Genomic DNA, 24,169 nt, shown 5'->3' with positions numbered 1-24,169 from the left:
TTTTTGGTTTGGGGGTGCCTCACGTGAAGTGATTACCTGGTTTGAGGCATACCAGGGCTTGCTCATTTGCCTGAACTGGCAAGCTCTGGTTTAGCATTTGAGTTTCATGTGTCATGTATCCTTCCAAAATTTTCCTTTCTAAGCCTGACAGCCTCCCATTGTAGAAAAGCTCTCCAGCTGCCACCAGCTGCTTGGGTTTTGCAGAGGAGATTGGAGGGCATACATATGCTGCCATGTGGTATTCCTGTCTCTAGGAGTTTGGAGTTAGTTGGTGTACCTTTATACTTTGAGAAACACTTAAAATTGATTTCGGTTACGTTTCCCCTCAAATTAGATATCATCTGCTGTTGTGATGTACTAAATGACCAAAACATTGTGTTCAGTGCATGTGCTCTCTGAATGGGTAGATCTCTCTCTCGCTCGCTTTGTCACTTTTGCTTGTTGGGCTGTGCCAACAAGAACCCTCAATGGTATCTGCTGGTTTTAAAAGATAACATGTCTCCTGTATTAAATGCAGACAACTCTACACATCATCGTATGTTCTCAGGTCCCTAGAGAACATACAACCAATTTGAATAGGTTGTTACAGACCTTCCACAATATATACTTCCACGTCACTTTTTAATGTGCTATTTTGAAAGTAACATGTGTTATCTTTTTGTAGGGAGAAGAAATGGGTGACAGTTGGTGACACATCCCTCAGGATTTACAAATGGGTACCAGTAACAGAGCCCAAAGTAGATGATGTAAGTATTTCAAGCAGTGTTAGAAACTGAGCTATAAAAGCCAGGAGCCGAATTGCTCCTGGAACCTGGCTTATAGGTGCAAAAGCAGCATGGCTAGTTGCTGTCTGCTCCCCTCCAAATGCAGCAGCACTTTTATTTTTTTATTTTTAAAAACATGAACTAATACACAGTTCAGTGACACATTGTTAATTTCACATGTTTAATAGCAGTTCTTAATTGGATACCACAGTTAAGGGAGGTGGGTGTGGGTGGGCTGAAATGACATGAATACTTTACAGTTTGTTTACTTATGAAAGCAGTACCACAATGGAGCCCCTTGCGCATATCAGAAGGCTTCAGGGAAGTAGCATAGAAAAAGGGGATAGCAGCTGCCCTAGCTCTTCTGCAGTGGAGATTTATTTCAGGCTACTGGAAATCTCAACTTGGTCGCTAGGTGGTACTCTTGAGTTGCAAAAACTACTGGCGATGGGTTAATTTCGAACACTGATTTCAATATGCCTTGCATATAACTGAAGGAAATGCATAATAATCTTCAGAAAACAAGAAGATTGACCAAGTTGTGAAAAAAAGCTAGAAAACACATAGCCTCTCGATCAGGCTTGAGTGTGCGTATGTCTAAATAGGAATAATGGGAGCACATCTTTCCCTTCCTTTTGGGCTTCTGTCTAATCATGTGTTTTAAAATATCAGAAGCTAAAAAGAATTCCTGTTGGAATGAAACTTGCAAAATATTGTATTGCCTAGTGTCAGCGCTTAATTGGAATGCTTGCATCAGAATGACTGTTTGCTGTAATTATAACCACTTTATTAATGTATTTTTTTTTTAAAAAAACTGGCTATGAGATCTCCAGAACTGGTACCTAACATGCAACTTTACAATTAATGATACATTAGCATCATGGAAAGTTTATTTTAAAGTCAAAAGTTTCCTGGAAAGATACCCTCCATTTTTCATTATTGCTATTCTGTCTATGCAGAGGCATTTAGAGATTGCAGTGTTGAAAATTGCGTCCTTTAATCATTTTGTAGGCTGTGTCTACAATACTGATTGCATAGCTATGGCGCTTGTGTGACTGCAACATTTTCACCTGTTTGTCTCAACAGACATACACAAATGCGGGTAAGAGCAAAACCCCCAACATGGAGTCAATGCCTTCTGTAGCGATAGGCTGTCATCTGGCCATCTGCTTATAATTTTTTAGAGTGTTGCCTGACCCTAATGCTCTCATCTCTGAGCCCTGCCCCTCTCTTTGCCCACTTTCAAGCATCTGGCTTCTCATTCTCTCCGCAGGCACTGTGTGTGCTTTGAGAGCAGTGCATCTGTCACTTTCTCCTAGGAGACCAATTACGTCACCTTCTAATTGAAAATGCAGCATCCTTTTTCATACATGGATTTTTCACACGGTTGATGTTATCATCCCTCACTTGGTTTTTTTAGCTTCTGTAGCGCTGTTAGCATTTGAGGGAATGGATCGTGCTCCATGTAGCATCTGATTAGGTTTGTGGTTTCACGTTGATCTTATTGTTGTCTGCACCAGCATATATAAGAATACTCCCCCTGCCCCAAATCGGATATCTTTAACTATTCATTTAAAATTGTGTAATGGTATGAACTATAAAAGAGTAAATTAAATCTGAGTTAAATACAAACATGTTAAAATAGAGTATATTTTATATAACCTCCTAGAATTTAATCCACAACTTTCTGTAAAACATATTGACCAGAATTAAGTGCATTAAAAGTGGTTTTCCTATAGAAGGAACAAGCTGCTTGAACTCTAGCATTCAAAAGACTGTGAGATATAGATATAGATACATTCATAAAGTATGTAAAATGTATATTTATGTTTTATTTTTAAAATCCAGTGAGAGAGAGATTGGATTACAACAAATTGTGGGCTTGGAAATGGAAACCAAGAACAAAAAAGCTATGGCAGGTGTAAGATCTAGCTTCAGAATCACCTTGAAGCTGTTCTTTAATTCTCTGAACTTACCACACTAGTCCTACATTCCTTTCTTAGGCCAGTTTCATGTTCCTCTCTGCTGCAAAGTTCATTGGATGACTACAGAATCATATACAGTAATTGTAGGTTTAGAAGGACCCCAAGACTCATCTAGTCCAATTGTCTCCAAGGCAGGAATTGCAGCTAAAGAATACCTTACAGATGGACATCCAACCTCTGTTTAAAAACCTCCATTGACTTTCTGAGGTAGTCGGTTCCACTGTTGACCAGGTCTTATATTCAGAAGGTTCTTCCTAATATTAGGCAGAATTTCCTTTTTTGTAATTTAAATCCACTGGTTTGGGTTCTCTTCTCTGGAGTAGCAGAAAACAAGCTTGTGCCATCTTCTGTGTGGCAGCCCATCAGATAGCTATCATATCTCCTCTCAGTCTCCTCTTTTCCTGGCTAATCATACCCAGTTCCCTCTACCGTTCCTCATAAGGCTTGGTTTCCAGACCCTTGATCATCTTGGTTCCCTTCCTCTGCATACATTCCAGCTTGACAATATCCTTCTTAAATTGTGGTGTCTGGAACTGGACACAGTACAGGCAGAGACTATTTTAGGCACATCCACGATATGCGTGACTATGCATGTGTGCATTGTGCCAAACCTGAAAATAACACAAAAGCATCACAAAAAGGGGTGGGGCAGAGTTTTTGAAGGCTTTTTCAATGATGTTTCAAATATACACAATTTCACTTAAACATGTGGTGCTTTGGAATGTAACCAGTGCATAAATGGGAGTTACCTGTACTCCAGATGGGGTCTGACCAAGGCAGACTTGTTGTTGTTTAGTCGTGTCCGACTCTTCATGACCCCATTGGACCCTAGACTTCTGTTGATGCAGCCTATGAGAAAAAAAGGAGAAGCAGACCATGTCCCTTGTCCTAAACTATTTGGAGGAAGAGCAGAAAAGAGATTTAAATAGTAATATATGTTTTAATGAGGCCAGCTCTGCAGTTTTTGCTACTAGTTGTGAAAATGTGCAGCTTTATTTCCCATCTCACAGTGGAGAAGAGTATTTGAAGTTTTAGGAATACAGGAAGCTGCCTTATACAAACTCAGATCAAGGTTCTCTTCTTGCCCTACCTGCATGCAAAGTAACTTCTGAGTTATGGCCCTTGACCCAAAATATTTTGGCATTAGTCTGCAGGAAAGTGACATTGTCCAGGTCTTTTTGCAAATACAATGAGATGATCAGAAATCCATGATTTGAAATAATTACAGCCGTACCTTGGAAGTCAAACGGAATCCGTTCTAGAAGTCTGTTCAGCTTCCAAAATGTGAAACCAAGGCGTGACTTCCGATTGGCTGCAGGAAGCTCCTGCAGTCAATCGGAAGTTGCGTTGGACGTTCAGGTTCCAAAGAACGTTTGCAAACACTCCCTTTGGGTTTGCTGTGTTCGGGATCTGCAAGGCGTTCAACAACCAAGGTACGACTGCATATGTATTTTAACTATGGTACGACACATGCAGTTTAACTCGAATTATGATCAAAGAGTTCTAAGCAATATATTCTGTATCATTTTCTAAAGTAGTGAATATATATGTATTAAAGACATTGTATAGCTAAAACATACCTTCCTTACTAGGATTTTCCCAGTTGTAAATAAAATATGTTAATTGTACTTTTAACTTAGGAAGTTGTGTGAAGTGCAGATCAGAAGTTTGAGTCAAACATTGGTCCCCCCTCCAATAGGTTTTTCCTCCTCAGTTTAAATTAAATAAATTTAAATTAATACACCTTGGTCTCATCAGACTGGAAAATCAGCATTGATAATCACAAGCATCTTCAACAGGATGTAATTGGACAACCTTTTCCACAGCTGTCATGGTTGAAGGAGAATTCATATCCTTGCATAGAATCATAGAATTGTAGAGCTGGAAGGGACTCTGAGGAACATCTAGTCCAGTTCCCTCCTCTCCCCTTCCGTCTCCTTGGGAGTCCTCCGGCCAGCTGATGCTGCCGTCTCTGAGCTGCCCTGCCCCCAAATAGAGGTGCCTCCTCAAACTGCCCCACAGCGACCTGGGAACCAGCCCCAGAGGCACCATTTGCCTGGGGAACTTGTAGCCATGGCTGCTACAACAAACAGCCACACAAGCCTTTGGGAGGCAGAGATGTGAGAGGGCATTAGAGGTGGGAGGGAAGGAAAGAGGGACAGGCCAGTATTGCCTGCGTCAACCCTGACCATCATTCAAGGCACTCTGGTTGAAAACCACAGGGCAACACCATCTTGGATCCTGTTTCTTTTATATCAAAACAGTGGTTCCTCTGGTTACGAACTTAATTTGTTCTGGAGGTCCGTTCTTAAGCTGAAACCGGGGCCTTCCATTGGTGCGCGATTTCTGCTTGCATCCTGGGGCAAGGTTCGCAACCAGGAGCAGCTACCTCCGGGTTAGCAGAGCTTGTAACCTGAAGCGTTTGTAACCAGAAGCGTTCATAACCAGAGGTACCACTGTATGTCATTAATTGATTAGGAGTGTGGTGGAGTCTCCTTCTTTGGAGGTCTTTAAGCAGAGGCTTGACAACCATATGTCAGGAGTGCTCTGATGGTGTTTCCTGATTGGCAGGGGGTTGGACTCAATGGCCCTTGTGGTCTCTTCCAACTCTATGATTCTATGATTAAAATCAGTGGCACTGAGGGATGCTTGGTTTGCACTGTTATTCAAGAGATGCTTAAACTAAAGTTTCAGTTCATAAAACAAACCATATATAGTAACTGGGAATTGAACCTTGGTTGAATGGGGAAAAGTACCAAATCCCTGATCATTGGACCTCGCAGTGGAGGCCACACGATTTCATGACTTATTTTTTCCCCCTTCTCAGAAAACCAAGAACAAGAAAAAAGGTAAAGATGAAAAGTGTGGATCTGAGGTTACTACTCCAGAGAACAGCTCTTCTCCTGGGATGATGGATATGAATGGTGAGTGGAGCAAGGAGACAGTTCCAGCTTCAGCTTCAGCAGCTGCAGGTGTGGTGGGGAGAGGGGCCTCCAGACATGGCCGCTTGACTTCCACATGGATTGATAACCAACATTGGTTTAGTATTTGGCTATATAATAGAACCCACATGGGCATGGCTGAGATCTGGGGTCCCTCCTGCTGCTAGTATCACCAGACACAGTTGTGGACCACTTTTTGAAGTGTTTAGCACAGGCAGGGGCAAACCCTGTCCCTCCAGATGTTTGGGACTACAGTTCCCATCATCCCTGACCACTGGTCCTGTTAGCTAGGGATGATGGGAATTGTAGTCCCAAACATCTGGAGGTCCGGAGTTTGCCTATGACTGGTTTAGCAGATTAAACAGTATAATCTAAAAGGCTGCTGGACAGCAGCTGCTTCAGAGAGAAAAATTTTCAGGCTGGCTTTGTGTTGAATTGGTGCTGGTAGGTTGGGTAATGGTTGGCTTTCATCTGGCATAGAAAATGAAGCAGTAGGAAGGGGAAATATCGTTTGATAAGTAAGGTGTAAGGGAAGGAAATCTTAGCATTGTTTCCATAAGTTGAAATTAAGCTTGAAGCAAGTTATATAAAGCATTTGTGAGTGATAATTAATTTTGATCTCCTACATTCCTGAATTCACATGTTCCATACCCAATTTCCTTTAAAGCATAAAACATTGGATAATATCTGAAAGCAGCAAGGCAGTGCATGGGTTCAAAGACTTCCAAAGTCAGTGTAAGGCCTGAGAGATTTTTCCTAGCTTAAAAGAAGGATGGGGATGTCTCCCCGATCTTGCTGTGAGCTTGGGAGAATCTTGTCTTGCTCTTTCGTCTGACCTGGGAGATTCATTTGCCTTTCTTCTGTCCAGCAGAGAGCAAGGGCTGATTCTTCCATCATGCTGGGCCTCTGAGGCACTATGAGTTCTTCCAAGGCAGGCAAAACCACTCCCTCTCTCAGGAAGGGGTAGCACTGGAGGAAACTGCAATATTTGACTGGCAATAAAAGCTCAGCGGAATTTACGGTCCCTCTAGATTATTTTGGATACTACCCTCTGGCATATTGACTCAAAGCATTTTTAGAAATAGCCTGCTCAGCCTTCTTTTGAAGAGATTGTGCAGCATTCCTAGGGCACCTCTCCAGTTGCTAGACCATGGTTGAGAATGCTCCCCTTAAATCTGTCTCTCTGTACTCTATACTCTGGTTCAGTTTTGTTACCTTGTGAATAAGACTGCTTCAGATTCTCATCTGATGTAAGAAGAGATTCTAGGTCACATGGGGTGCTTTCCTGCTGTAATATGTGTCCCTGGAAAGCCTTCAACCCTGACAAAAGAGAGTCTGGAGAATTAAGGTTTTCTCTCCAGAAGCATGTACTTGACAGATTAACACTTAAAGTGAGTCATTAAATGTTACCATGGCTACCATCAGTGGAATCTGTAATTTTCCAATTCTGAATGTCTTGGTGAGAGGCAAAGTAGGTAAGGCGATAGCTTTTATTAGCCAGCATCTTTCATCAAGAGTGTGGGGAACCGTTGAAACTCCATGGAGGAGTTTTTCAGTCGGTAGCTGTGACCAAAGCCTCTTTCTTACCTATATTAAGTTGCCCTTTATTTTGTTTGAGCATCATGTGAAGCTGTCCTTATGCTGATTCAAATCATTGGTCCGTCTCACCCAGCAATGTCTCCCATAACTAGTAACTACTCTTTAAGATCTCAGACTCTTGGGTCATTCCCACCACCTGCTACCATATTTTTCTAGCTGGTTAGGATTAGATTTAGGACCTTGTACAAATAAATCATGCATTCCGCCACTGAGGTATGGATCTCCATGGATCTACCCATATTCAGTTGTGAATCCTTTCCCTAGCACTTGGAGAGGGTCTGCATAACCAGGGTGGAGTGGAATTGGTCCTCTTTGCAAGTTCAGGCATCTGGAGTGGGTCTAAATCTCTCTGGCTAAGTGCATCCATACACAGCCATGTAGCGCTGACTAGATGTTTTTCGGCATGAATGAAGGATGAATTTGCCTGAAATCTAATTACCTGCATTTACTTTGGTGCAGATTTGATTGAACTAGCCATTTTAGGTGCATGCTGTTGTCTGATGCAATTTAGGAGATGCATCTGGATTTTACTCCATAACTGTGATCTCCTTCAAGTGGCTTTTTAGATGAAGCATTTACCCCATGAATGAGGAGTTACTAACTTTCGTAGCAGCCGTGTTTCCTGTGCATCCCAGTATTTGTGACTGTCCTTTTGTCAATAATGGTCAATGCAGTTCATTCCTTGCATGTATAAGAAAGGGAAGAAGGAGCAAATCATGAAAGAAGGACTAGCCAGCACTTGCAGGGAGAAGGTCAGGCGGCTAAAGCTCAAAACAAGCTCAGGCTTGCAAGAGAGGTTATAAATAATAATTGGTGACTTTTTTGGCTATCTTTGAAGCAAGAGTGGGTCCTCTGCATGAAGGATATGGAGAAAATGCTATGGGGTGAAGGGGGAACTGCAGCCCGGGATAGGAAGAGAGGGGGAAAGGGAACACCTAGCTACTTTAAATGAATTCAGATCTCCAGGACCTGGTGAACTGCTTCCAAGGAAACTGAAAGAACTTGCAGAAATAATCTCAGAGCCTCTGACTATAAGCTTAGAGAATTCATGGAGAAGGGCTGTAGACTGGAGGTGGGCAAATGTTGTCCCCATCTTCCAAAAGGGGAAGAAAGAAGACTCGGGGAACTTCCGGCTGGTCAGCTTGATGTCAATACCAGGAAATGTTCTAGAACCACATAATCAAACAGTCTGTCTATAAGCACTTAGAAAAAACAAGTCATGATTTAAAAGTTTGTTGGGTCAAGGGAATGCTGTGAATGTAGTGTATCTTTATTTTAAAAAGGCTTTCGACAAAGTCCCCCATGATATTCTTGTGGAGATCCTGGTTGACCGACTGAACCCAAAGAGTGTTTGCCAGTGGTTTGTTGTCATCCTGGAAAAAAGTGACAAGTGGGTTGCTTCAGGGTTCTGTGCTGGGCTTGGTGTTGTTCAACATCTTTATAAATTACTCGTATGAAGGAATTGAAAGAACGCTCATCTAAGAAACGGTTGAAGGAGTTGGGTATGTTTAGCCTGGAGAAGAAAAGCCTGATAGGTGGCACGATAGCCATCTGCAAATATCTATAGGGTTTTCACATGGAAGAGAGAACAGAGTTGTTTTTTTTGCTGTTCCAGAGGTTAGGATCCGAACCAATGGACTTAACTTACAAGAAAGTAGATTCTAAACTTCTAAAAACTAGGGAGAACTTTCTGATAGTAAGAGCTGATTGCCAGTGGAACAAGTCTAACTTGGAAGGTGGTGGACTTTCAGTCAATGGAGGCTTTTAAACAGAGGCTGTATAGCCATCTGTCAGGGATTCTTTATCTGTGATTCCTGCACTGGAGCTTTGGGTCCCAACTCTTCAATTGTATGATTCTATGTCCAGATTCTGTGGCAGTGGAGCAGGTAGGACATGTGATTGTGGGTGGAAAGAGTACTTCACTTTCCTTTGTTGTAATTGTGAGCCAGCTCTCTCCCTCCACCATTCCTTCGAGAATTTTGCTATAATGTGAGTAGCGTGACATCAGCATATTATATAGTCATATTTTTGACAAGAATAATAAGTATTGCATGGCTGTACTGACTATTAGCCAGTATGAAGTCCCCATCAATGCCACAGATTTAGAATACCTTGTACATCACTTAAGCCTCCACTTTTTAAAAAATGGATAAATCCCAAACTTTAGGCAGCTTCTTTCAGCTTTCTCTGCATATTTAGACAGCTGGCAAGAGTCAGTGAACAGATTATTGATACTTGAAGTACAAACTAGATGCAACAGAGGCAGCCATGGTTGCTTTTCTGTGACATTAAAATGATCTGCAAAAAGATCTCTCAAGGAATTAACCCTTATATTGGTCTAGTTTGAGTTGCCAACATAGATACAGTGGTACCTCAGGTTGCATACGCTTCAGGTTACACACTCCGCTAACCCAGAAATAGTACCTCAGGTTAAGAACTTTGCTTCAGGTTGAGAACAGAAATCGCGTGGTGGCAGCGTGCCAGCAGCGGGAGGCCCCATTAGCTAAAGTGGTCTTCACGTTAAGAACAGTTTCAGGTTAAGAATGGACCTCTGGAACGAATTAAGTACGTAACCAGAGGTACCACTGTATGGATTTGATATGGAATACTGGGAAGTGTCAGAAATGTAGCCATGCACTGTCTTGCTGTATAATATTTTCATAAGAAAAAAAGTTATCACCCTGCAGTTTGCCTGGCTGCCAATAGGTGGGTATGTCAAGTGCAATATGGCAACAGAATAGCAAACAGGCATACAAGCAGGTGTCAAGATGAGCTGCAGGGGAACAGTCAGGACAGACGGGGGTTGTTTCCAGAAACTGTCTTCTGCTGCCATTGTATACCTGACACAGCAATTTTGGTCTCTGCATCTGCAGCTGGGGAGGAAGAAAGCAGCTAAAAAGCAAGATGGTTGTTGAGGAGCTGCCTTAGCAGGCCAGCAACCTTGGGGCCAAAAAGGAGGTTACTGCAAAATACTTTATCCTCTTCATGCCCCTCTCCTCCATGAGTGGTGGTTGGAATTGGAGTGAGCTGTGAGGGGATTGGGAATAGCAACAAGAGTGAGTGGGTGGATAGGCAGGGGTGTGGGGAGTTGTGAGAGGCTGCGGTTGGAAGGTATGGGGGGCAAAAGGACCCATGAGAGGCTGAAGAAGTGAGGGGATGGGGGAGTTGGGTGAGGTGGAAAGGGGTGGAGGGCTTGGCAGGTCAGCAGCCCCTAACATGTAAATACAATTTTGGGAATGTTCATCGCTTTCACCAAGCCTGTCTCTTATTTACAGATGATAACAGCAACCAGAGTTCCATAGCTGATGCTTCACCAATTAAACAAGAGAACAGCAGCAACTCTAGCCCCCTGCCGGAGCAGAACTCCACAGGGCAGGCAGATGGCCCTGGAACAAAATCTGACGATACTCAAGCAGATGCAAAAGAGGAGCCTGGTTCAGAAGGTAATTCATGTACAAATCTTCCTACTCATAACTGGTAGGTAAGCAGTTGGCATTCCATGTGCACCATATACCCGTATTTTTCGTTCTATAACACGCACCTGACCATAACACGCACATCGTTTTTAGAGGAGGAAAACAAGGGAAAAAACATTCTGAATGAAACAGTGGATGTATCATTTTTGTGCTTCATGCTGTGGCCACAGACATATGATCTGATGGTGAATTTGGGGTGACCCAATGCAAAAATCCTGAGAATCCCTGTGGATCCATGCTTTGTAACCACGTTTTTGCACCATTGCAGCCCCAGGCAACAGTGGGTGTGTGATTTTTGGGGGGCAGGCTGTAGCCATGGACATGTTATGTGCTCTAATGGTGAATTTGGGCTGACCCAATGCAAAGATCCTGAGGATCCATGTGGATCCGTGCTTTGTAACCACGTTTTAAGTGGGGAGGGAAGGAAAAATATAGAAGGGACGAGCACGAGAGGGGTGTGCGGAGAAGCAGCTGGCTAAGAATGCAGGAGAGGGGTTTAAAGGGGGGGGAAGGAAGGCAAAAGTACACCCACCCACTCAAGCCAGCCCTCTCTCTCTCTCTCTCTCATCTGCATGTTTTCCGCTGCCTGCCGAGTCCCCAGACGCAGCAGCAGCAGCACCGGAGCAGGGACGCTCTGCTTTCCTCTCTACTTGCCTGGAGGGGAGGGGTTGCCTGGAGGGGAGGGGATTTCACTGCTCTTTGTTCCGTCTGAGCAAACAGCAACCGAAACAGAACAGGGTGGGCAGTAAGACCCTGAGGCAGAATGCAGGAAAGCAGCAGCCTCCTCTCCTCCGTGACGGCGCAATATGATTTTTGCCATGCACTTGGGACAAATGGCTCCAGGGACCACACATTCGCTCTATAACACGCACAGACATTTCCCCTTACTTTTTAGGAGAAAAAACCTGCGTGTTATAGAGGGAAAAATACGGTAAACTTCATTTGTTAGCAGACCCGCTGTGTCTCCCACTTGAGAAGGAGATACAGTGGTACCTCCGGTTGCAGATGGGATCCATTCCGGAGGTCCGGCTGGATCCCAAGGTTTTCGCAACCGGAGAGACTGCTTCTGCGCACGCACGCGTGACAAAAACTCAGAAATATACTTCCAGGTTTGCCGCTTAGGTACCCTGAAGTTTACATAAGCGGAGGGATATGTAAGCGGAGGTATGACTGTAACTATAATTTAAAATCTGTCCTCCTTCCTACTGCTTTGAAAACTGACACTCCGTTTTCACTTTACTTTTTGCTTTCATTGACCACATTCACACAATGCTAAACCATGGTGTAGTTCTATGTGGACGAGCCTCCATAAGACCACGGAAAGTGTTAGACTCATAAGCTTCCCTTTCCTTCCATGCAGTCAGGGAAGGACTTTTCTCAAGTGTAGGCATGCTTTCAACAAATCCTTGGCTTAGTGTTACATAGAAAATGGGGATTGTGATTTACAACAAACAATGGTTAACTGCTAAACAACTCCAAACCATATCTTATGAGGCTGGCTTGTTTAACTAACCATTGTTTGTTATAAACAAACATATACATATCACTAACCAGCGAATAGATAATTTGAAAGCAAAAGTCAGTGGAAATAGAGTGGTACCTCTGGTTGCAAATGGGATGCGTTCTGGAGGCCCGTTCGCCACATGAAAAGCCTGCAACCTGAAGTGTGGTATCTGCGCAGGTGTGCTGCGTGATTTGGCGTTTGTGCGCAAGCGGCAAAACCCGGAAGTAACCCTTTCCGGTACTTCCAGGTTACTGCGGGACGCAATCTGAAAAAACATAACATGAAGCAAACGTAACATGAGGTATGACTGTACTGTTCCTGATGTGCTGCTTGTCTACGTAGTGCTGTTGTTAACCCTTGGCTTAATGCAAGCATGGGGAACTTGACCCACCCACCCACCTGCCTGTCAAATTATGTGCCATCTGGTCATTCAGATTTTAAAAATCTGGAGCATGCTTAGAGTTTCTTCCTTCTTAAGTTTGAATCCAGGTTGCGACTGCAAAGATTCTGGCCAAAAGCAGGAATTGCATTTGGCACTGAATTTTAAATTTCAGCAGACATCAGCTCCACTTAGTTACTCCAATCAGGAGTTTAAATTGAAAACATGCTGAATGCAAGTGCTGCCTGCCGAAGAGCAATTGGGAGCACACTCACGTTAAGGCTTCTGCCTGCTTGCAGCCATAGCTTTACCTACTCACACCTGGTATCATATGGTGTCAGGTGTGGGCTGGGGGTAAAATGGACTGCTGGCTCATATTTGACCAACAGACTACAAGTTCCCTATCCCTAGGTTAGTGATACTGTATATGCAAACAATAAGTCATTCTCGCTTTGTGTAATTACTGTTGGAGATAAATTTTCACTGGGCTGAATGTAAAGTACAGCTCAGTTCTGAAAGCTGTTCACATTTACCCCTTACTTTCAGATAGCTTTATTAAATTACCTGACTGCTTTAGTGCCAGTTCCAAAAATATATATTTTGCTCCATCTTTCTTGACTCCTCTGCTGTCTTGAATTCAGTTGATTACTTTCTACACGATTACCTTTATATCTAAGAACTCACTGATTCCATTGACTCACTCTCTTCCTACCTGTTTGCTGTTCTAATCCGTCCTCTCCTTCTCGGTTGAGATCCCTGAGGGCTCTCTTATTAGTCCTGTATGCTTGTCTCTCTAGATTCGTTAGCCCCATGTAAGCACACAATATTCCATGGTGCCTGTTATGCTGATGGTACCAAGCTTTTCCACTCTAGCTCAGAACGTTCTTCCTTCATCCAATTCCAATTCTCCAAGTGCTTTTCTGTTTCCGCTCGGATGCTTCATAGGGGTCTCAAGATGCCTAGGACTGAACATCTTGTCTTTTCCCCCAGCTAACATTCCCATTCCATTTATACTTCATAAAATGTATACAATGTTTGATTGTAAAATACAACAACCTCAGAGCAGTTTCTAAAGAGAAAAAAATGGCTGTAAACACAGTTTAAAGCATGGGTAGGCAACCTTAATGCCTGGGGGCCGGATCCGGCCCAGTTGCCTTCTCAATCTGGCCTGCAGACGGTCTGGGAATCAGCGTGTTTTTACATGAGTAGAATGTGTCCTTTTATTTAAAATGCATCTCTGGGTTATTTGTGGAGCATAGGAATTTGTTCATCCCCCCAAAAAAAATATAGTCCGGCCCCCCACAAGATTTGAGGAACAGTGGACCGGCCGCCTGCTGAAAAGGTTTGCTGACCCCTGGTTTAAAGCATTAATAAAAAACAAAATAATAAAGGAAAAGCATAAACCAACATTCTACATTTCTGACTAGGCATGTCTCAGCAAAAATGTTTTTAACAGGCTCCAATAAGAGTACAGAAAAGGTGCCTGCCTCGTGTCAATAGACGGGGTTCCTATCATCAGATTGGGGGCTAAATTGAACCTTAAAGCATGCCTTATAAAATGCACTCATTCATAAAGTAAGCTGTGACAGCTCTTTTAACTTTCATAGTTCAACATTTATTATAGGTCAGATAATATGGATGTAGATGGATTCTTCCTCTTCAGAGGAAAGGTCTAAATTATCAAGTTTTAAATCAGAAAATGCGGAAGGACACCTTGTTCAGGTTTTGGCAGAGAAATCCACACAGTTTTTCTTAACTTGTACAAAACTGCATCTACTTAGGCTATGTCTTCTGTACATAATGTTTCAGATTCTGAATTTAGATTCCTCCTGTATGTGATAGTAGGATGACAGTTGCTTATAAGTTTATAAGCTGTGGCTGGATTCCTGGGTAGATCCAATTATGGAGCATGTGTTTTAGCAAGTTGCATGCAATACAAAAGCCTTTCATGTTATGAGATACTACAGTGTGTGCTTAAAAACCCTTTTAATGCATATCTAGCCTTTAGTGTGATCAGGTATGCTAGGTGTGCTTTCAGACCAAGCCCTTACGTTGCAGCCTTGTGAATACTGGAGGGGCTTACACCCCCACACCTTGCAGTGCTCTGCTAAAGGCTTTTCCATGTCCCATAAATATTGTCTGGATCCTTCCCCATATCCATGTGGTCTTGGCCTCCCTCTAGTGGCCAGCTCAAGATTTCATTTGTATGTTGCTTGAAGAAGAGGAATCAAGGCTTTTTATCCCCAGCCGGAACCTCTTCCGGCAACCCCTCTCTGTGTACATCATCCTGGGCAGGTGGCACATTTCCTGTGTGCAGGAATCTGGATGGACTGGGAGCGATTTTGGCACTTTGCTTCTCTTCCTAAAGAAGCCCTTTAAGGGAGGAGACATGATGCGTGTTTTCTCTAAAGTGTGCGCTCTCAACAAGTTTGGAGTCATCCTGAAAGAAGCTCAGCAACTTAGGGTTGTCTGTCAAGGAAGGTGGGAGTTGCTGCACCGCTTTTTCTAGAAAAAAAGCACTGATAATAGTAATAATTCATTTTTATACTGCTTTTTAGCCAAAGATCCCAGAGCTATGTACAGCATTAAGAACATAATTTACACAGCATCATAATGACAACATAATACACAGCATCATAATAAAATAATCATAACAGGCCCCATTTAAAAGTCCATGTTGTTGTTGTTGTTGTTTAGTCGTTTAGTCGTGTCCGACTCTTCGTGACCCCATGGACCAGAGAACGCCAGGCACCTCTGTCCTCCACTGCCTCCCGCAGTTTGCTCAAACTCATGCTGGTAACCTCGAAAACACTATCCAACCATCTCGTCCTCTGCCGTCCCCTTCTCCTTGTGCCCTCCATCTTTCCCAACATCAGGGTCTTCTCCAGGGAGTCTTCTCTTCTCATGAGGTGGCCAAAGTACTGGAGCCTCAGCTTCACAATCTGTCCTTCCAGTGAGCACTCAGGGTTGATTTCCTTCAGTATGGAGAGGTTTGATCTTCTTGCAGTCCATGGGACTCTCAAGAGTCTCCTCCAGCACCATAATTCAAAAGCATCAATTCTTCGGCGATCAGCCTTCTTTATGGTCCAGCTCTCACTTCCATACATCACTACTGGGAAAACCATAGCTTTAACTATACGAACCTTTGTTGGCAAGGTGATGTCTCTACTTCTCAAGATGCTGTCTAGGCCTGTCATTGCCCTTCTCCCAAGAAGCAGGCGTCTTTTAATTTCGTGGCTGCTGTCACCATCTGCAGTGATCATTGAGCCCAAGAAAGTAAAATCTCTCACTACCTCCATTTCTTCCCCTTCTATTTGCCAGGAGGTGATGGGACCAGTGGCCATGATCTTCGTTTTTTTGATGTTGAGCTTCAGGCCATATTTTGCGCTCTCCTCTTTCACCCTCATTAAAAGGTTCTTTAATTCCTCCTCACTTTCTGCCATCAAGGTTGTGTCATCTGCATATCTGAGGTTGTTGATATTTCTTCCGGCAATCTTAATTCCGGCTAGGGATTCATCCAGCCCAGCCTTTCGCATGATGAATTCTGCATATAAGTTAAATAAGCAGGGAGACAAAATACAGCCTTGTCGTACTCCTTTCCCAATTTTGAACCAATCAGTTGTTCCATATCCAGTTCTAACTGTAGCTTCTTGTCCCACATAGAGATTTCTCAGGAGACAGATGAGGTGATCTGGCACTCCCATTTCTTTAAGAACTTGCCATAGTTTGCCGTGGTCGACACAGTCAAAAGCTTTTGCATAGTCAATGAAGCAGAAGTAGATGTCTTTCTGGAACTCTCTAGCTTTCTCCATAATCCAGCGCATGTTTGCAATTTGGTCTCTGGTTCCTCTGCCTCTTCTAAATCCAGCTTGCACTTCTGGGAGTTCTCGGTCCAGATACTGCTTGAGCCTTCCTTGTAGAATTTTAAGCATAACCTTGCTAGCATGTGAAATGAGTGCAATTGTGCGGTAGTTGGAGCATTCTTTGGCACTGCCCTTCTTTGGGATTGGGATGTAGACTGATCTTCTCCAATCCTCTGGCCACTGCTGAGTTTTCCAAACTTGCTGGCATATTGAGTGTAGCACCTTAACAGCATCATCTTTTAAAATTTTAAATAGTTCAGCTGGAATGCCATCACTTCCACTGGCCTTGTTATTTGCAGTGCTTTCTAAGGCCCATTTGACTTCACTTTCCAGGATGTCTGGCTCAAGGTCAGCAACCACACTACCTGGGGTATACGAGACATCCATTTCTTTCTGGTATAATTCCTCTGTGTATTCTTGCCACCTCTTCTTGATGTCTTCTGCTTCTGTTAGGTCCTTTCCACTTTTGTCCTTTATTGTGGAAATCTTTGTACGAAATGTTCCTTTCATATCTCCAATTTTCTTGAACAGATCTCTGGTTCTTCCCATTCTATTGCTTTCCTCTATTTCTTTGCATTGCTCGTTTAAGAAGGTCTTCTTGTCTCTCCTTGCTATTCTTTGGAAATCTGCATTCAATTTCCTGTATCTTTCACCATCTCCCTCGCATTTTGCTTGCCTTCTCTCCCCCGCTATTTGTAAGGCCTCATTGGACAGCCACTTTGCTTTCTTGCATTTCCTTTTCATTGGGATGGTTTTCGTTGCTGCCTCCTGTATAATGTTACGAGCCTCCATCCATAGTTCTTCAGGCATTCTGTCCACCAAATCTAAATCCTTAAACCTGTTCCTCACTTCCACTGTGTATTCATAAGGGATTTGACTTAGATTGTATCTTACCGGCCCAGTGGTTTTTCCTACTTTCTTCAGTTTAAGCTTGAATTTTGCTATAAGAAGCTGATGATCTGAGCCACAGTCAGCTCCAGGTCTTGTTTTTGCTGACTGTATAGAGCTTCTCCATCTTTGGCTGCAGAGAATATAATCAATCTGATTTCGATGCTGCCCATCTGGTGATGTCCATGTGTAGAGTCGTCTCTTGTGTTGCTGGAAAAGCGTGTTTGTGATGACCAGCTTGTTCTCTTGACAGAACTCTATTAGCCTTTGCCCTGCTTCATTTTGATCTCCAAGGCCAAACTTGCCAGTTGTTCCTTTTATCTCTTGACTCCCTACTTTAGCATTCCAATCCCCTATAATGAGAAGAACATCCTTCTTTGGTGTCACTTCTATAAGGTCTTGTAAGTCTTCATAGAATTGGTCAATTTCAGTTTCTTCAGCACAAGTAGTTGGTGCATAAACTTGGATTACTGTGATGTTAAAAGGTCTGCCTTGGATTCGTATCGAGATCATTCTATCATTTTTGAGATTGCATCCCAGTACAGCTTTCACCACTCTTTTGTTGACTATGAGGGCCACTCCATTTCTTTTATGGGTTTCTTGCCCACAGTAGTAGATATGATGGTCATCCGAACTGAATTCACCCATTCCCGTCCATTTTAGTTCACTGATGCCCAGGATGTCAATATTTATTCTTGCCATCTCATTTTTGACCACCTCCAACTTACCCAGGTTCATGGTTCTTACATTCCAGGTTCCTATGCAATATTTTTCTTTACAGCATTGGACTTTCCTTTCGCTTCCAGGCATATCCGCAACTGAGCGTCCTTTCGGCTTTGGCCCAGCCGCTTCATCAGCTCTGGATCTACTTGTACTTGCCCTCCGCTCTTCCCCAGTAGCATGTTGGACGCCTTCCGACCTGAGGGGCTCATCTTCCAGCGTCATATCTTTTATATGCCTGTTGTCTTTGTCCATGGAGTTTTCTTGGCAGGGATACTGGAGTGGCTTGCCGGTTCCTCCTCCAGGTGGATCACGTTTGGTCAAAACTCTCCACTATGACCTGTTCATCTTGGGTGCCCTGCTCGGCATAGTTCATAGCTTCTCTGAGTTCTTCAAGCCCCTTCGCCACGGCAAGGCAGTGATCCATGAAGGGGTAAAAGTCCATAGATTGCTCCAATGCCCAAGCGTCCTTGCATTCTAATCCAAAATCATTATGTCTCCCTTCTAGATAAGACAACAAATCTGTAAGTAGTCTATAGCTGGGTGGAAAACAGATTAGCAACCTTGGTTAGCTTAACTGACTTTAAAGCCCTTTTTAAAGTTGGGCCAGCATATCTCGGAAAACATAATTTAATAGCCTGCTATCTGCACTTGTAATGCCTTAAAGGTGTTCCATCTTCATTCTTATACAGAAGGAAATACTTCCCAAAATATGCCATCTATCTATCTGTCTTCTAAGAACAAGTAAAGTGCATCTTCTTCTTCAAAACTATTGTTTGGCAGCATGCAAATTTATGCAGATTAAATAAACTAAAATTAATTTACTTTGCTATGGAGGTTTGTATGTGATGCCAATAAAAGGTTTGATGATGATAAATTAATTTAGTTAAAATCTCTAATTTGGTGAGAACCCTAATGAGAGGTACTATAATACATTGGTGATTCAGTGCAACCTTCTTAACTCTTTCAGATGCTTCTGATGAACAGAACTCACAATCTTCAATGGAGAATTCCATGAATAGTTCAGAGAAAGTGGAAACTCAACCTTTGGCAGAAAATGATATAACCACAGATGCATCTAAAAACTCTCAGGTAATTCAAAATCACAGATAAGCAAAGAGGTATCGTCAACAGTGCGAATGAAAGTTTGACCTGTCTTGTCTATTGGATTAACATCTATGTGTTCCATGCTTTCTAATTCTGTGAATGCTTTGATTTCTTTCCACATGAACATTGACAGTGAGCTGTTGTGCTTTGCACTTGGTCTAAGCAGCAAATTGTCATTAATATGGGAGAACTTGTTAAAATATTTGAAGTATGTTCCGTAGTAAACCGTGATGATCCTTCTAGTAAATTGCTAGGTGATCCTTTTAGGACTGTATGTTCCTTTCCACGTAAAGTTTTAATAGGCTGGAAAGAATGTAATGTCACCAGTTTGAAGTGAACAAATTATGGCAAGGTAAAGCAGCATGTTCCTTTTCTTCTAAAATCCCAGCCAGAAGGTATGAAGGTTGTACTCCAGCCTCGATTATCTTCGGAGTCCTCACATTATCCCTTCTTTCCCTATGTGTCTGGGAACTGATATAGCCTTAACAGTCCACAAGCTGCAAATATGTCTCCCAGGTGCTTACTGATACCTGTCTTAGTATGCCTTGCAAAGATCATAGAACTGTGGAGCTGGAAGGGACCCAAGAGATGTCTAGTCCAACCCCCTGCAATGCAGGAATCTTGGCTAAAGCATCCATGACAGATGGCCATCCACCCTCTGCTCAGAAACCTTCAAGGATGTAGAGTCCACAACCTCCCAAGGGGGGACTGTTCCACGATCAATGAGCTCTTATTGTCAGAATGTTTTCTCACATGTCTTGGTGTGTGTGATCTGACGGGGTGGGGCTATAAGGTAAATGTGTGTTGCCATTTTGGGAACTAGGACTTACATGGGTAATTATGATGGCAGCTTTCGTGTTGCTTTGTGGCCATGACACTTGCTTCCTGGGATTCTCTTGTACCTCTGGAGCACAATAACATTATTATGCTTTTATTCAGTACTGATGCTGATTCTTCTTTTCTCTCTCCTCCTGTTAAGGACTCTGAAGGAGTGCCACCTTCTAAAAAGATGAAAGTAGAGGCTCCCTCTCAACAAAACATTGATGAAATATAGACACTAGATTTTTCCTGGCCAGTTTTTATGTAAGGTACATCAGTGGGCTAAATTATATAGAACAACCATATTTACGTATATTCTCTTGGATGAGGACAGAACTCCTATAAACTTTTCAAGTTACCAAGCAAAAATCCAAGAAACCAAGCAAAGGCATAATCTCTTCAGACACTGAAAGCTTTTCTTTTCTGTGAAGCAAAACGTTGAGAATTTAAGTTACTGTCTCTGAAATGGTTGGAGTAAACAACTCAGGAGGGGTCTACGCACTGTTTCTAATGTCAAAATTACAATTATGTTGCTGCTGTATTTTATCACATTCTCTATTTAACATTATAAGATATTTAAGGATGGTACAGGTCAGGTCTTCTCATGTGAAGTTCATCCTTCTGATGTGATGTCTGCTTTTTTATTTTTTTGTGTGTGCCTTGTGTTCCAAAACAAAACAAAACAAAAAAACCAGTGCTAATTTTTTAAACTTGTTTTTGACAGTTCTCTCCTCTGCAGAGTGGCCTACGGTTTGTACAATGCCATATAGGAAACTTTTCATTGTGTTTGTTTGTTTGTTTCTATTTTATACCCTGGTGCTTACTATTTTAACATAAGAGCTATTGTGAGAGAAATCAGGAAGCCATTTTCACTGTTGGAGTCCAGAGAGAACCATACAGCTGACACTTGATTTTTCTGCATCCACAGGGATGACTTATTTTTAATGCACCAACGTGAGCCACCAAGACCCTCTTCTGGCAACCTCCACAGAAATGCATGCAAGTTACACAGTAACATAGCTTTGAATAATTTCCTGATGGCACGCCTCCCCTTGGCTGAATAATGTAGTCTTTTAAAACAGATACACCTAAAGTGAACATGCGCTGCTGTTTACTTAAATTGGTGCTGGTTTGGAAAAGTATTGAAGCAAATTATGCATTTTAAGTACTAGATCTAGGTAACTTTATCAGAGCCTTTTTTTAAAAGTGGGTCAACTATAAATACAGGTACAAATAGGCATATGTGTTATGACAGATGTAGTTTTGATTGAAATGAATTTCATTGTACTGTTCTTTTACAATCAGTTTACTGATACTCCAGGCAATACTGTACTTGAGGCTTGCTTTTGTTTCAAGAGTAGCTTGTAAATACAGTCTTGTTACTTCCATAATCTCTTCTTCAAACATCTCTCAGTTTTTGAAAAGTTCAGTTTTATTTCTTGCATGTTTGACTTGGCAGGAGGCAATATGTAAATCCTATCCATGCTACATGGCCATTGAATATCCTGAACCATCTATCCATATCAGATGCTTTGATGCTACTTGTAATCACCGGTAGAACCACACAGTCGGGACTAATTCGTTTTGAAATCAGTGCAACTTTAGTTGTAACATTTTAGACATTCCCAATGGGGCTTAATTGTGACTAGAACTTGATGGGTTCGTCTTGTTACGTTTTGCACATCTAAAGAGGTGTTGAGCCCTTAAACCTCCATTTGATGGCTGGGGAAAATATGTGTGTGAATGGAAAACACAGAGGTGGCATAAGGAAGCAATGAGTCTTGATAACTACGAAACTGCAACCTGCAGCTGTAAATGTGGTTGCATTTAATTTATAATGGAAGTACTGGGTGACCTTTTTTTAAAAGGAAAACAAACCTGCCTCCAATCAAAACACTGCATAAAAGTCACTTACTAAGCTTTATTTCTGATTTCTCCAGCGGTGAAAATGGCTTGAGCTTTAACTACTGTATTGCATTTGCAATGAATTCCGAGAAAAGTTAGAAGAGGTGGAGGTGCCAATTCTGACCTTCCATCACAACATTTGTTAAGCTGCAAAGAAACTGGCTATACACTCAAGGCTGATATATTTTTTATGTTGAAATAAACATTTTACATCTCATCAAAATTAAAATTGGTTGTAAATTGTTCATGAAAGCAGTGTGCTCCCTCCAAAGTCTCTTTGCGCTTAGATCACAAAATCCATTTAATATCAGAAAGAGGTGTTATATTTGCACAGTATACATAAATGGTAAACTGATTTCCCCACCCCTTGAATTGTGTATCTGCTTCAGAAATGTGGGTTGTGACTGGTTAAATGGCAATCGGTATGGACATTAAAACCATATTTAACCAGGGTTCGTTTTTTGAAAACATATTGGCTGATCTATGACATAGACAAATATATTTTTGAACTTTAAAAAATTGTAATTATGTAGCTTTTAACTGATCAGTGCTAAAATGTCAGTGGGTTGGAAACCACTGTTGATATGTTGTCATGCCCAGTAGTTGCTGTCTGTAGAAGCTTCAATTTTGTGGTTGTGTTTTTGAATTGTTTTACACAGTTTCCAAGGAAGTAGATAGGCTTTTTAAATTTCAGAGCTGAATCCTGTACTTAATAAAATATAAATAGCACTAAAATACCTCAATTTTTTTCATTAGGTAGAAATGTTTATTGGCATTACTGACACTGATAAGCTTCGTGATGAAACTGGCTCCTTAATTCCTACTGTACTTTCTTTCTTCAGTTATGTGTCAGCCATTCACTAAGGCCTGCCGCCGCCACACAATTCCCAGTGTCTTTCAGTTGGGCTTGCTTGTGCTTGACTTGTGAATTGAGACCTGCAAATGAAAGATGGGTGGCAGTAGCCTTTGATGAAGTGTGCAGTCATTTTGCTATTCCATGACTCAAGAAAAAGAAAACCAGCATAACCACAGTGGTTAGGGGCTCTGCTTTGATTTGCAACATTAGATATTGGAATCCTCTGCCAACAAATAGGGGTTGGAAAAAGCAAATGGAATTGGACTCCTTGCACCCATTAGTGTCAGTCTGCACCCTTTTATCAGGATAGAGGAGGATCTTGATGCTATTTGGTATGCAGAAATTTAAAAACATGCACACTGCAACTACTCTGCCTTTTGATAGGCCATTTGGATGTGCAGTTAAAACACATTTTTAATGTGTGAAAGTTATAGTTTAAATTCAATCAGCAAGGAAGGGATCTTGCAACCTTTGAGATTTGGTACTGGGTCCAGCTTCTTGGTTTGCTGCCATCTTTAGGGATTTTGTTTTATGGGCTTGCATGGAAAAGCCTGTATTGATAGCAGTGGGGAAGGGGTGAGGAGAGAGCGCGAGTCAACACATCTTGTATCTCAGTGACTGGAAATTCTCAGGCAGGCAATAGATGGTGTCCACCACACACACAGCTGTGCAATCTGTGCTCATTTCAGTGGAGGTCATGCAGCATCAGTGGTTAGTGGGTTGAATCTGACATTTTTTTTAGAAATAGCATGAATATCAAGAAGTGCTTCCTTATCGACACTCTGGGCATTTGGACACACAGTTACTCTCAAACTACATCTGTATACATAAGCTAGCAAGGTAGCTGATCTTTGTGGGTTATGGGGTGAGGAGGCAGGCCTGCTAGCTGGGCAATTTACACAGTCAAAACATTTTATAGCAGAACTGTTCATTTTGGAGTTCTTGTGGGTGGGGGAATAGTTGTTAACATTCCAAAAAGTGCTGGCACTTAACAACAACAACAACAACAACCAATCGGTGAGGCAGCATAAAAATTACTGGCTTTTGTGGTAGCTTGCTTCATACAGAAACATTGTCATGTTTTAGAATGTTCTTTATATCTAAAGCCCTGCTAGAAGGTGTAAAGAATTTTGTGGGTTTATTTCATTACCTAATTGTTTTTCCATCTTAATGATTTTGTGTGTTGTACAGCAGTATCATTTTTCACTTATTTATTCCATCAGTAGCTATGGTTTGTACAATGTACAATGGTTTCATTAAAAAAATAAACTTTAAAGTCACAACACAAAATGCTGTGTGAACAATCTTTTGAGTAAGAAATTAGTTGATTCAAAAGTTTGAGTGTGATAGCTTTCACGTGCC

General features: G+C 42.1%; 1 protein-coding gene across 1 annotated transcript in view; it reads left to right on the top strand.

The window, feature by feature from the left end:
- The window catches only part of BCL7A (BAF chromatin remodeling complex subunit BCL7A), a 32,017-nt gene extending 7,920 nt beyond the window's left edge, over positions 1 to 24,097 (top strand). Inside the window, exons 2-6 of the mRNA XM_083717828.1 lie at positions 665 to 746; positions 5,577 to 5,673; positions 10,566 to 10,733; positions 19,091 to 19,212; positions 20,207 to 24,097. Of these exons, the coding sequence (XP_083573954.1) occupies positions 665 to 746; positions 5,577 to 5,673; positions 10,566 to 10,733; positions 19,091 to 19,212; positions 20,207 to 20,281 (544 nt within the window). The 3' untranslated portion in view covers positions 20,282 to 24,097. The remainder of the gene's footprint in view (positions 1 to 664; positions 747 to 5,576; positions 5,674 to 10,565; positions 10,734 to 19,090; positions 19,213 to 20,206) is intronic.
- Positions 24,098 to 24,169: the final 72 nt, after the last annotated feature.

This window comes from Podarcis gaigeae, assembly GCF_964106915.1.
Source record: "Podarcis gaigeae genome assembly, chromosome: 16".
In the NCBI taxonomy this organism is placed as follows: domain Eukaryota; kingdom Metazoa; phylum Chordata; class Lepidosauria; order Squamata; family Lacertidae; genus Podarcis; species Podarcis gaigeae.
This window is presented reverse-complemented; position numbering and strand designations above follow the sequence as displayed.